General features: G+C 56.9%; 2 protein-coding genes across 4 annotated transcripts; one reads left to right on the top strand and one right to left on the bottom strand.

Moving 5' to 3' along the window:
* Positions 1 to 147: 147 nt before the first annotated feature.
* Positions 148 to 9,522, bottom strand: LOC129653051 (F-box only protein 44). Of its 3 annotated transcripts, XM_055582317.1 has the most exons (7): positions 9,218 to 9,522; positions 8,267 to 8,457; positions 3,937 to 4,208; positions 2,713 to 2,839; positions 2,473 to 2,568; positions 2,229 to 2,364; positions 148 to 1,305 (listed from the first exon to the last, which is right to left on the bottom strand). In XM_055582317.1, exons 2-7 carry the CDS (start codon positions 8,284 to 8,286, stop codon positions 1,162 to 1,164), a joined length of 795 nt encoding a protein of 264 aa, XP_055438292.1. In that variant the 5' UTR covers positions 8,287 to 8,457; positions 9,218 to 9,522; the 3' UTR covers positions 148 to 1,161. The 3 variants fall into 3 exon arrangements, with proteins under 3 accessions (XP_055438292.1, XP_055438294.1, XP_055438293.1); XM_055582319.1 differs by lacking the exons at positions 8,267 to 8,457; positions 9,218 to 9,522 and adding an exon at positions 5,548 to 6,513 and having other exon boundaries at positions 2,742 to 2,839; XM_055582318.1 differs by lacking the exons at positions 8,267 to 8,457; positions 9,218 to 9,522 and adding an exon at positions 5,119 to 5,184 and having other exon boundaries at positions 2,742 to 2,839.
* Positions 5,451 to 11,492, top strand: FBXO2 (F-box protein 2). The gene is made up of 6 exons (XM_055582316.1): positions 5,451 to 5,817; positions 9,099 to 9,470; positions 9,921 to 10,050; positions 10,123 to 10,218; positions 10,672 to 10,810; positions 11,050 to 11,492. The coding sequence occupies exons 1-6, from the start codon at positions 5,796 to 5,798 to the stop codon at positions 11,182 to 11,184; spliced, it is 894 nt and encodes a 297-aa protein (XP_055438291.1). The 5' UTR covers positions 5,451 to 5,795; the 3' UTR covers positions 11,185 to 11,492.
* The last annotated feature ends 1,077 nt before the right edge of the window (positions 11,493 to 12,569 follow it).

Here is a 12,569-nt window from a genome sequence, read left to right on the forward strand (position 1 = left end):
CAGGACCCTCATTCTTCGAAGTCTGGCTCCTGAAATGTCAACCCCTCTCTGTACCTTGGACAGAGCCATACAAGTTGTACTTTCTGCAGGCCAGAGGCAGGACCTCCCATGAAGTTTGCCATTTCCCCCCAGAAAACACAGGGCACATGTTGGGCTGGGAATACCTTTTATTTGGCCACATGCAGCAGGGGTAAGACCAGAGCACAGCTCTCTTTCCAGCATGAGGGAGAGGTGGGAACGTGGGCAGACAGGGTGGGGAGGTCCTGGGAATGGTAGTTCTGAGGGTAGGGTGGGGGCCTGGAATGCTCTCCAAGCTACAGAGAGCGTGGTCTAGGCATAGAGGTGGACAGGTGGTTCTTGAAAACCCCTATCCTACTCATTCAGGGTTCACATATCCCAGTTCTCAGGGACCAGTCCTGGCACCCACCACCCCCCTGCCCTGGCTTATCCTGCACAGAATTCAGGGGGGCCTTTTGGAGAGTCCTGCCCCCACTTAATACCTATATGGCTTCTGGGGCTTCCCTGACAGTGAAGACTATCTAGACCTGGCCAGGACCCCACCCCACTGGGCCTGACTATCTCAGACCAGGCCTGAGCCTCTGGGCCAAAGCCACCTCCCTGAGTAAGGGCACAGAGTGAGAGAGTTTGAGGGTGGTAGAGAAGGGGGCAGAGGATGGGCCAGCAGAACCCTCTTTCCACTCCTAGATCTGTCTGAGCTACACAGTCACCTCCCAGCATCTGTACTACATAGGGCAGTCACAGGCTTTCTGGAAGTCCTGACTGTCCCTGCTCTGAGGGCTCTCAAAGAAGACAGTGAGAAAATGGCCCAGGGAGAGAAGGTAGACACACAGATCTGGGTTACCAGCAGAGCTTGGAGACCCTCCCTCAGAGGTGACAGGGGGAAGAGCCTGGGGGAACGACCTGTACCTCCCTAACTTCAGGGGCCCCATCACTCAGACTGAGACCCCTGGCAGAGAACTAGCTACCCATAACATATGAAGGCTGCACAAAGAGGCTCCACAAAGTGGCAATTGGGGAGCTGGGGGCAAAGATGAACTAGGAAGTCTGGGGGAGCCTGGCCTCCACCTCCCTTTCCCAAGCCCAGCCCTTCTCTGACAGCAGTTTTTCAGTTGGGATTAGGTGGCTGGGGGCTCGGGGGTGTCATGGCAGTGGGGGCCCGATGGTGATGCTGCTGTTGGTGACCCTTGGGCCGTACCAGCCGGCCCAGTAGTGAGTGTCCACGCCGCCGTGCTGAAACCAGATATAGCGGACGCCAGGTGGATAGTTGGAGAAAGTGTGGGAGACCTGGTGGGGGGTGGGGGTGGCAGCAGGGGAGGTAAGGAGAGTGGTCAGGGGAGTTGACCCCGAGGGTGGCACTGCCTGAGGGGATGATGGGGCCAGGATGGGCTGAGGGCTTAGTGCTTGACCCAGAGTCAGAAGAATGGAATTTGAGTCCTTACTCTGATTTTGGGCAGACTGCCTCCCTTGTCTATGCCTCAATTTCCTCATCTGTAAAATGAAGCAGAATCTTGCCAGATCCACTCCATGGGATTATCTAAGTGCAGCTCAGAGGAACTGAAGGAAACTTTGAAAGCTGCCAAAAGATGTCCAGTCATCACTGAGCACATGTGGCTATTTAAGTTAAAATTAATTAACGTTAGATAAAATTAAAAATTCAGATCCTCAGCTACACTACAAACTGGCTCTTACTTAGTTTTAAGTTGTTGCGTGTGGCTCTGGGCTATCAAACTGGACAGGGCAGACAGACTGTTTCTGTCACTGCAGAAAGTTCTACTGGAGATCACTGGTCTAGGTCAGGAGTTAGGAAACTGGTCTAGGGGCCCACTACCTGTTTTATAAATAAAGTTTTATTGGAACACAGCCATGCCCATTTGCTAAAGCTGCTTTCATGACAATAGCAGAGCTGATGAGCTGAGTAGTTGAGACAGAGACAGTACAGCCTGCAAAGCTTAAACTATTTGTATCTGGCCTTTTAAGAAAAAGATCACTGAACCCTGACCTAGATAATAGTTATAACTGGTAGTAATTAGTAGTAGTCAACCTTTTTGAACATATCTTTCCCAGCATCATTTCATTGAAGTCTTTTAAAGGTCAGAGCAGCCAAAGCCTAGGTCAGAAGCAGTGGAACTGGGATCTGAACCCAGGCCTGTGTGACTGCGGTCTCAGCCTTGGACAGTGTGCTCCCGTCCCCTTCCCGACTCACACACCTCCCTCCACTTGGCATCGCTCTTCTGCTGGATCATTGCTGGGTCTGGCTGGAAGGTCCCCAGAGGTGCGTGTGCTGACGACAGGAGCTGAACACACAGCTGGTACTTGGACCCGCAGTCTGGCCTGGCTGCAAACCTGCAGGCAGAGGGAGGGCCCATTAGGGCCTTGGAAATGGAGGGCAGGATGGGGGTGGGGCACCTGAATGGCAGGCTCCCCCCTCAAGGCCTCGCCCCAGGCACTCACCAGTCTTTGACCTCGATATCTGGCCGTGTGGTGTCCATCAGCTCCTCCCAGTACCCTTCGGCCTTGAGATCCACCACCTGGGACTTGAGGCAGGTGCTGGGGGTGGGTGGAGGGGTGGGAGGGGCTGGGGCTCGCTACCAGGGCCTTCTAGGGCTAGGCCTGCCCTTCCCAGAGCAGGAGAGTCCTCAAGGTGCAGTGACTTGGGCTTCCCCCGCCTCCCCAAGACCCCATGGATCTTACTAATAAGAAGTCACGAAGTATTTCTTGACCTGGTCATTGGGGAATTCCTTCCTCTGGTCTTTGGAGAGATCTTCCACCTTCCACTCATCACCTCCATTCACGTCCAGGCTCCAGAATTCAAACCCCTCTGGCGGGAAAGCAGAGTTCACATCAAAGGGAGGCCCCCTAGTGGTCAGCGCCCAAGGGCCCCTTGCCCCCAGCATTTCTCCCTGGATTTCAGCAGCTGCCCTCAAGCCCACAGCAGGGGAACCCTGCACATCCGGTGTGCCAGGCGCCACCATGACTGACTTCTACTGGGAATCCTGACAGTGGGAATGACCAGATGACTTCTGTTAGGGAATGCTCTGACACCAGGCAGATCTGGATCTAGTCCCAGCTCTACCAATACTGGACTCTGTGACCTTATGCAAGCTGCTTTCTCTGAGCCTTGGTTTCATCCTCTGTAAACTGGGGTCAGGTCAGAGACTGGAAAACTCTTTCCACAAAGTGTCAGGTTTTGTGGGCTACATATTGACTATCACATAAAACCGTAGAAATTCTTCTTAGCTCCTGGGCCAGATTTGGCCTATGGACCATGGTATGTCAACTGCTGGTCAAGAACATAGCTGTTGGGGAGTCAAGTGAGGAGGCATCTGAAAGTTCTGGACAGCTTTGGGTGGTTTTATTATTTCACTCCAGAATTTGACCACATAATGGAGAATGAGGTTCTCATCCCATCCCAGTGTCTAATTAATCAGTTACAAGACAGCAACAGAAAGGGGGGCCTCTGGACGACCACAGAAGTCATGTTTCGCCTGCTGTTGGAATGTGTTGGAAAGAAGATTGGATCTCTCCCTCTTTCATGAGCAAAGTCCCCTTTGTCCTCTGGGACACTCCTAGTAGGCTTAATCCTGGAGTCTGGGAACCAGGCCAAGAAAATATGGTTCTGACTTCCGGGTCTTGTGTCCTGGGCACAATTAGTTCCAACTGGCCAACATTCCTTCTCCTCAGAAAGGTCACTGAGTAATAAAGAGTGGAATAGGAAATGCCACTGTTGGCCTCAGTTTTCCCATCTGAAAGATGGGTGCCTAACAGCACCTACCTCTTAGGATTACTGTGAGAGGATGAAAGGCATTAAGCCCCCTAAAGTGCCTGGCTGGCTCATAGTAAGTGCTTAATGAATGTTAGCTGACATCACAACAGTGTGTGTGTTTGGGGGCATGTCAGAGCCAGTCAGCATCCCACCTTCGGCACATGGGTTATGCAGGAGGTTCCTGCGGAGGCTGCGGAGGAAGTAGAAGACCTTCCAGTCCGCCACGGGCTGATCCCAGTCCTCAGTGATGAAGCCCTCGCGCAGGCACTTGCGCTTCCAGAGGGTCACGAGGTCGATGAGGTCGCGCCAGAGGCTGCAGACCAGGCGGCAGCGCAGGAGCAGCTGGCGGGCGGGCACGTGTGTGAACAACTCGAGCAGGATGTTCTCAGGCAGCTCGTTGATGTTCCCCACCGCCATTGCTCTCCTGTGGGCGTTGACAAGCTACACTGCAGACCTGGCCCCCTCCCGAGGACCAGGTACTCGCAGCACCCTGTGGTGGAGGTTCTCCTCCCAGCTCTGCCACGGATTGTCTCAGGAAAGTCACCGGGCTTCTCTGAGCCTCAGTTTCCTGCTCTGTGAAATGGGTCTAGGAACAGTACTTACCTCCTGGAAAGGGTTCAAGGACCCTTCTCAGGAGAAGCTCAGTAAAAGGTGAGCTCTGGTTTGTTTGTTTTTTGTTTTTTTACTGTCACCTCACAATAGCCCCTAAGGGAGGCGAAGGAGGCAAAAGAGGTGGGGTCTGCCCGAGACCACACGGACAGGAGCAGCGGAAGGACAGGAGCAGCGGAAAGGAGCTTGAGCCCTTTCTGAGTCTAGAGCCAGCCTTTTTCAATAGGCCAGTCTTTCGCCTGGAAATATGAACGCAAAGCCCCGCAGCCTGTCTGGCAAAACAGAGGAGGGGAAAGCATAATTGTCATTGTCTTCGACCGACGTCCAAAGGGCTCAAGCCACTTTTCCGAGACCACGGAGGAAATGACCTGCCTGGGTGAGACTGGAGAAGCGGTAGGCGAGGGCGAGCCGCCTTTCCTATACCCCCACCCCCATCCCCGTGGCTGGGCTCCAGGCCCAGGTGCCCTCGCGCGTCTTCGACTTCCCATCCCTCCTTGTGGCTTTCAAAGTCTAGGCTTGGACCCCTGCGCATCGATGGCGACCCCAGTTGGGGTTCTCGCCCGCGCCGCCGCTCGAGGCCGCGCCGCGCAACCCAGCCGCCTGTGCCTTGTTCGCGCTGGGCCTCTCTCTGCACACTGCGGCGGGGCCCGGAACCGCCGAGGTCCCCGGCTCCCGGAACCCGCATCCTCGCCCCGGCGCTCCCCGCGCCAACTCCCACCGGTCACCTGCTCTCGGCCGCCGCTGTGCGATCCCGCTTGGCCGCCGGGGCTGAGCCTGCCTGGACCTGCAGTCGCGGTGGGTGCGGCCCCGCCTCCGCGGCCGACAAAGCCCCGCCCCGGCCCCGGCCCCGCCCCCGCAGCCCGCTCCGGGCCCTGCCGCTTGGGGAGCATCAGGCTTGGGACGCGCCCCTCACAGATGTAGGAAAATTACCTGGGGTGGCGCTGGGGGGCGGGGGTGGGGGGTGGGGGGCGGTGCCAGGAGGAGCTTCTGCTCTCTTCCTCCGCCTGGGCCGCGCACCCCGCACCCTCCGCGTGAGACAGACTCTACCCGCCCCCTCACCGCCTCCTCCGAGCAGTCACCCCAGGAGGGCGCTGGGAGACGCCCGGAATGGGCTCCCCCTCCCCCTACATTAAAAAACAAAAACAAAACCCGACCTTTCCGGGCCTCCTGGGTCCGCCAAGGAACCGAGAGCCTCCGGCCTCTAGCCGATCGCTCCGGACTGCAGGGCGTCCCGGCGCGGGGCCAAACGCTGGGCGGGGGCGGAGGCGGGGGCCTTTAAAAGGCTCAGTCCGCCGGGACCCGACTCAGACGCGGGCAGCGCCTTGACTTGCGGCCGCCGCGGGACTCGGACAGCCCCGCAGCGCTCCGGGTCCTCCTCCTCTCGCGAACGCCCTCCGCAACGATGGACGGAGACGGTGACCCAGGTAGCCGCCGCCACTGGATCCACTCGCTCAGTCCAGGAGGGGTGACCGGGGCAGGCGGGCGAATGCTACGGAGAGGGGGCATCAGAGAGCAAGGGGGCCCCCCAGACCCAGAGCGGCAAACTTTCACCCAAGCGGAGCCCTTGAGACAGTCTCTAAGGAGCACAGCCTTCTGTCTGATATCTTAATGTACAGAGGCCTTGAGAGATGACAGGCAAAGGGAGGACTCCTGGGTCCCATTTAATCCGCAGATAGCATAGGAGTGATCCACGTACCTTCCTCCTGGCTTCCTGAGGGTCTAATTGGACCGGGCTCTGGGACCCATCTGCCATGGAAGAGGCCACAAGCCTTTTTATTCCATCAGCTTCTTGCATTTGCCAACTCTGGGCTGTGAGTTGTCTGAATCCCCACGAATTTCTTGGGGTTACTGGCCTCTCCCTACGTTATCCAAGCCTTCCTCCTGGGATCCCTTGTCTGGAGGGGCTATCCTCATTTGGTTGGCTGGATGCCCAGTGGGCACCAGGCCAGTGGTGAGAGTTCAGGCATCAGCTCTAGCTGATGCTTAGAGCCCTTTGAGACTGCCCAGTCATCTTGTCTGGCACCAAAGACCCCCCTCCTCATCTCTAGGACTTCCTGCTGGGCATGGAGGGGTTGCTTGCTGAGTCAGGGTGGAAACAAGACCTGATTCCCAGATTCCCTCACCCCTTTGTCATCAGGCCCATCTGAGAGGCCATTGCTTGGGGGAGACAATGGGTAACAGTGATGCTCACTAGGGTGGCTGAGTTGCCCTGCCCCTTAGCCTCTAGCCTGAGTTGCCTCTAGCCTGAGTTGCCTCTAGCCCTGAAAATCCTACCTCCTTCAGCTCTTGCTCCCAATCCATGGCCCCCTTGCCACACCTTTCATAGGACCCAGAATGGGTTCCTGCTTTTTCCCAGGGCCCAGCTATTCCCCGGACTCAAGGGCCCAATCCAAGTGAGTGAATAAGCCTTGGAGGCAGTTTCCAGGACCCAGATAACTTTCCGAAGGCAACAATGTGGGGAGTTGTATTTGCTCCAGAGGGGGTGGGGGGGCCTGTAATCAGATCTGGGGCCTTGAGTGCCAGGCCTGGGGCCAGGAGAGGGGACTGGGCGAGGTGCACCTTTCTGGGGAGCATCAGGTGTCCACCAGGGCCAGGGCAGGGCAGGGCAGGGGGAGGGGTACAGAGGTGAGGACACTGGGCCCAGCTCCCCGGAGAGCCGTGGGCAGCAGGGCAGGCAGGTGATATGGCTTCAGGGCAGGCATTTTCCTCTCCGCCATCCCCACAGTTCTATGGTGTGACTTGGGAGAGGCCAGTAAGCCTCTCTGGGCCTCAGTTTCCTCCTGGCCAGAGGGGTGGGTAAAGCACCATATCATAAAGATGTGGCAAAAAAGAAAAAAAAAAAAAAGCTAATAATGAAGGGAACTGTGCTAACTAATAAGATCCACTGAATAAGATATACTGAGGACTCTCTGTGTACTCTGGACTCTGAAGAGGTAAACCCTGATTCGGCTCTCAGGGGTCTGACTGGGGTTTAGGGGTGGGGAATGCTGCATGTGAGGAGGTGAAGGACCTGGCCAGGTCCTGGCAACCCCCAGCCTTGGGTCTGGGCCCTACCTGTTCCTCCCCTGGTGCCTGGCCTGTTTTCGCCACTGCCCTGGCTTTCCAGGGCCCAGCCCTTAAGGAACCCTCCCCACCCCTTCCTAGGTCTGAGAGCAATGGCCTCCCCCATCACTCAGAGTGGCTCCATCTCCTCCCTACCGTCTCCAGGGACACTGGGCACACAGTATCTGCTTATTCAAGGCGTGAATGGCCCAGCTGAGGCCAGCCAGGATCCAAGAGACAGTTCAGCCCACAGCTCCTGACATGGGTCCCTCTCATAATTTAGAATGCCCTTGCCCACTCCTCAGTGGAGGTGATCATCAGTACCATCTGAATGCTTGGTGCAGGGATTATTCCTATTTTATAGACAAGGGAGCTGAGGACCAGGGATAGGAAAAGGAGTGAAGAAACTCTCCTTCCCAAGTACATATTACACCTCCCTGTTTGACACACACACTGTCTTTTAAGGAGCCTCCCTCCCCCATCCCCAAGCCCCTGTTTCTTCTTCCCTTCAGGCCTCAGGTCCCTGTGTCCCCTGCCTGAATACCAGCATTGTGACCTTTGGCAAGTCATTCCACACCTCTGAGCCTGAGCATTTTCACCTGTGAAATCAAAATTATAACTCCCAACTCCATGAATTATATTCCCAAGGCTCTGGTGGTTAAAGGCAGCTCTGGAGCCTGACGATGTGCTCAGTTGCCTCAGTAATGTCCGATTCTTTTTGACCCCATGTGACCAGGCTCCTCTGTCCATGGGATTCTTCAGGCAAGAATACTGGAGTGGGTTGCCATGCCCTTCTCCAAGGGATCTTCCTGACCCATGGATGGAACTCACATCTCTTGTATCTCCTGCATTGGCAGGCGGGTTCTTTACCACTAGCATCACCTCGGAAGCCCCATTGCCTGGGTTCAAATTCAGGTTCCAGTCATTCATTTGCTGTGTGATCCTGGGTGGTTTCACCTTTCAGTGCCTCAGTTTCCTCATCAATGGAATGGGACGATAATACCGACAACCTTGAAGAGATGCTGTGATGATTTAAAGAATAAATGCAATTAAAATGCTTAGAATGAAATAGGGCCTAACTGTTGGCAGTGTTAGTCACTCAGTCACATCCAACTCTGCAACCCCATGGACTGTAGGCCCTCAAGGCTCCTCAGTCCATGGGATTCTCCAAGCAAGAATACTGGAATAGGTAGCCATTCCTTTCTCCAGGGGATCTTCCTAACCCAGGAGGGGTTAGATAAAAGCTAGGAAGGGCGGAACTTCCAACGGTGAGGTGAGAGGACTTTGTAATGGGGAAGTCCAGGAGGGCTCCTTTGAGGAGGTGACTGGAGCAGAGATCTCAGAGGGCTCTTTGGAGGGATAAGGGACTTCCATGTGTCAGAAATATCATCAGTTATTGCTCTCGGCTCAGGTATGTATGTGGTGTACTGGCCCTGCAAGGGAAACAGTCCTCTGAGGCCACTCTTCAGACCTGGGGCTGGTCGGTGGCCCTGGTCCCCTGGGCTTCCTCCACAAGGCCCTACTCTCGGGTCACGGAATCCGGCCCCAGTTGCGGACTGTCGGAGCGTGGGTGGAGGCGATGCCCTTCACATAGAGGCTGTGGGGCGCGGCGGGGAACAGTCGTGGGGAGTTTCAGCCGCACCCCCGCCCCGCCCACCCGCAGAGAGCGTGGGCCAGCCGGAGGAGGCAAGCCCGGAGGAGCAGCAGGAGGAGGCGTGCGCGGAGGAGGCGAGCGGCGGGGAGGAGCGACCCGAGGACGAGGGGGAGGAGGAGGCGGCATACCTGGACGAGCTGCCGGAGCCGCTGCTGCTGCGTGTGCTGGCCGAGTTGCCGGCTGCCCAGTTGGTGCAGGCCTGCCGCCTGGTGTGCCTGCGCTGGAAGGAGCTGGTGGACGGCGCCCCCCTGTGGCTGCTCAAATGCCAGCAGGAGGGTCTAGTGCCCCAGGACGGCCCCGAGGACGAGCGCGACCACTGGCAGCAATTCTACTTCCTCAGCAAGAGGCGGCGCAACCTGCTGCGCAACCCGTGTGGGGAAGGTGAGGGGTCGCGCCCTGTCACCCTGGCCTTGGGAGCTCAACTTCCCCTTCTATACAATGGGCCGTAACAAGGCCAGCTTGCTTTGAGCGGTAGATGAGATAAAGTGCTTGGCGCTGTGCCCAGCACAGAGTGTCCCCAATACATACTGTAGTATTATCTTTCTGTCTTGCTCCCTGGGTTAGGTTTTTTTTGGGGGGGGGGGAGGGGTCCTCTCTCCTTGGAGATCCTTCCATCCCCGGGGACCTGGGGCAAGACAGGTTCCGCGGAAGACCCTCCCGAGAGCGTGAGAAAATCCGGGGGAAAACCAGGAAGTGCTCACCGTTCCCACCTCCCTCTGCCCAACGTTCAAGGACCACATTCGCCCTCCCTCCACGATGGGGGCAAGAGCCAGTCTCCCCACACCCTCGCAGGGACTGGGTGGCCAGCATGGGGTTGTCGTGTTCCTACAGAGGACCTGGAGGGCTGGTGCGACGTGGAGCACGGTGGGGACGGCTGGAGGGTGGAGGAGCTGCCCGGAGACTGTGGGGTGGAATTCATCCATGATGAGAGCGTCAAGAAGTACTTCGCCTCCTCCTTCGAGTAAGGAGAAGGGGGACGGATGGGAAGGGGAGGGGAGGAGCCTCCACTCCATTCTAACCCCCAGTCTCCCAGGTGGTGTCGCAAAGCGCAGATCATTAATCTGCAGGCTGAGGGCTACTGGGAGGAGCTACTGGACACCACTCAGCCGGCGATCGTGGTGAAGGACTGGTGAGCGGCCGGGGGGCTAGGGGAGTGGGGTCGAGGGCCAACTGGAACCGGCTACCCCGCTTCAGGGACCCCTGCCTCCCAACTCTAGAGGCTGCGACAACATGGGCCACGGGTTTTCAGGAGGAGGTGGAAATCTGCCTCCCCTCTTGAGTTTTAAATGTTGACAAGCTTTTTGGTTTTGTTTTTCAATATCCATCTGTGATCCAAACAAGAAGTTTCTCGGCAGGTTTGGTTTTGGTCCCAAAGTTCAGTCTGGCCCATCTGGGATTTAGTTATTGGGTTCGGACCTTGAGCGAGTCATTTTCTCTCTCCGTCCTCGGTTTCCTTATCTGTAAAATGGGGTCATTGGTAGTACCGGCCGGCAGGATTAATTTCCGTTAAGAGCTGGGCCCAGAGTACCGGCTCTGCAGGGCTGAAGCCTGCCCGGGGCGCTCGCTCTCTCCCTTGGGGTAGGTACTCTGGCCGCAGAGACGCCGGCTGCCTGTACGAGCTCACCGTGAAGCTGCTGTCGGAGCACGAGGACGTGCTGGCCGAGTTCAACAGCGGGCAGGTGGCAGTGCCGGCGGACAGCGACGACGGTGGCTGGATTGAGGTGAGCTTGGAGTCCGGAGGGTGGCGGGCGGGGCCTGGACGCGAGGGGCGGGACTTTGTGGAAACCCCGCCCACGGGGCTTGTGGGCGGGGCTAGCCTTGACAGTAGGAGAGACCCGGAGCAGGGATGCTGCGCTGAAAAGTCCAGGGGACTAGAGGAGAGTCAGGGCGCCGGGGTAGGGGTGGTTGGGGGAGGACCCAGGGCTCTGAGTCTGACCCTCTCCTAATTCCCCATCCCCAGATCTCCCACATCTTCACCGACTATGGGCCCGGCGTCCGCTTCGTCCGCTTCGAGCATGGGGGACAGGACTGCGTCTACTGGAAGGGCTGGTTCGGGGCCCGGGTGACCAACAGCAGCGTGTGGGTGGAGCCCTGAGTGACCTGTCCTCCAGCCTCTCCCAGCTGCCTTGGAGGGGCAGAGGCCGGGGATTAGATAGGCCTTAGTAGCATCCTCACCCTCCCCACCCCCAAGAACTCCTCTCTGTCCCATACTCTAAGCCCAGCCCCCACACAGGAAGAGAGAGGTTTTGTTGGTATATATTTGCATCCAGAAAATAAGATGGGTGAGGGTGTGGGTCTGCACTGGGCCGACCACTAAATCCCCTAGCACTTGTCCTCTAGCACAGTGCCTGCCACTGTGGGCGTTCAATAAATATTATTTGTTGGAGGAAGGAATGAATGAACAAACGGATGAATGAACCGCCCTCCCTTTGCTTAGTCTCTATCTCTTGAGGGCCTCTGGCCCAGTCTGGAAAAATACTTGGTGGGGTTCCAGCTGCTCTGGTTTCCAGGGGCCCTTGGGCGGGTGCAGAGCCAGCTGGGCCTGGACCTGCGGGACAAAGGCTGGGATTGTGAGGCCAAGGATGGGGAGCTGAGCCTGGCGCCTGACTGACACCCAAACTGCCCAGAAGCCAGAACAGGGCGTGTGTGGGGTCTCCCTTCCTGGCCTCTCTTGATCCCCTGCCCTGTTCCTTTCTGAAGGCAGGATGGTGAGTGAGGCAGCACCTAGTCTACGGTACCAGTTCTCTTGGGCCCACGATTAGTGCTAGTCGCTCAAGGTGGGAGATTGGGGGAGGGGGGTGACCAGGTGGGAGGCACAAGAAAAGTCAGCTTGGTGTCTCTCTTCAGTTCATACCCACTTCATGCTGTCTTCCTTGGCCTAGTATCGGATTGAACAGGAGTCATTAGCATCTAGTCTTATGGGTCATTTTCCAAGCCCTACCCAAGGCCAGCCCCTGGCACTAGTTCAAAGGGAGAGGTGGAGGGAAGGATGTGTACCAGGCTCTGGGACAGGAACTCTTTTTCTGGCCTCCCCAGTAGCTCTCAAACCCAGCCTCCTCCCCAGGACTCTCAGCTGCTGGTCTTGGGGGTGGTTGAGGGTCTTGAGAAATCTGTTCTCTCCAAAAGGATGACCAATAAAATCTCCCTGCCCCTCCAGCTTTCCTTGATGCCACCTGCTGGCCAGTGGGCTTGCAGAGTTTAAACAGCAGGCTGCCTGCATTTGTTCTTTGGTTCATTTATTCACCCATGATTCCTGAAGTCCCAATCTGGGGCCAGGCCTAGTGCAGGGTCCTAAGGTTACAAGGTTGAGAAAGACAGTCCTTGTCCCTGGAAAAGTCAACTGCTTGGCCACATCGAGGATGGACATATGGGGAAGGGCTATATCCTGTCTAATGGTGGAGATATGCTTCCTGCTCTGGGAGCATCCTCAGTCAGATAGGGAAGACATATCCCTGAAAACTCCGAGTCTGAAGGTGCAGC

The sequence above is a fragment of the Bubalus kerabau genome, chromosome 5, assembly GCF_029407905.1.
Source record: "Bubalus kerabau isolate K-KA32 ecotype Philippines breed swamp buffalo chromosome 5, PCC_UOA_SB_1v2, whole genome shotgun sequence".
NCBI classification, from domain to species: domain Eukaryota; kingdom Metazoa; phylum Chordata; class Mammalia; order Artiodactyla; family Bovidae; genus Bubalus; species Bubalus kerabau.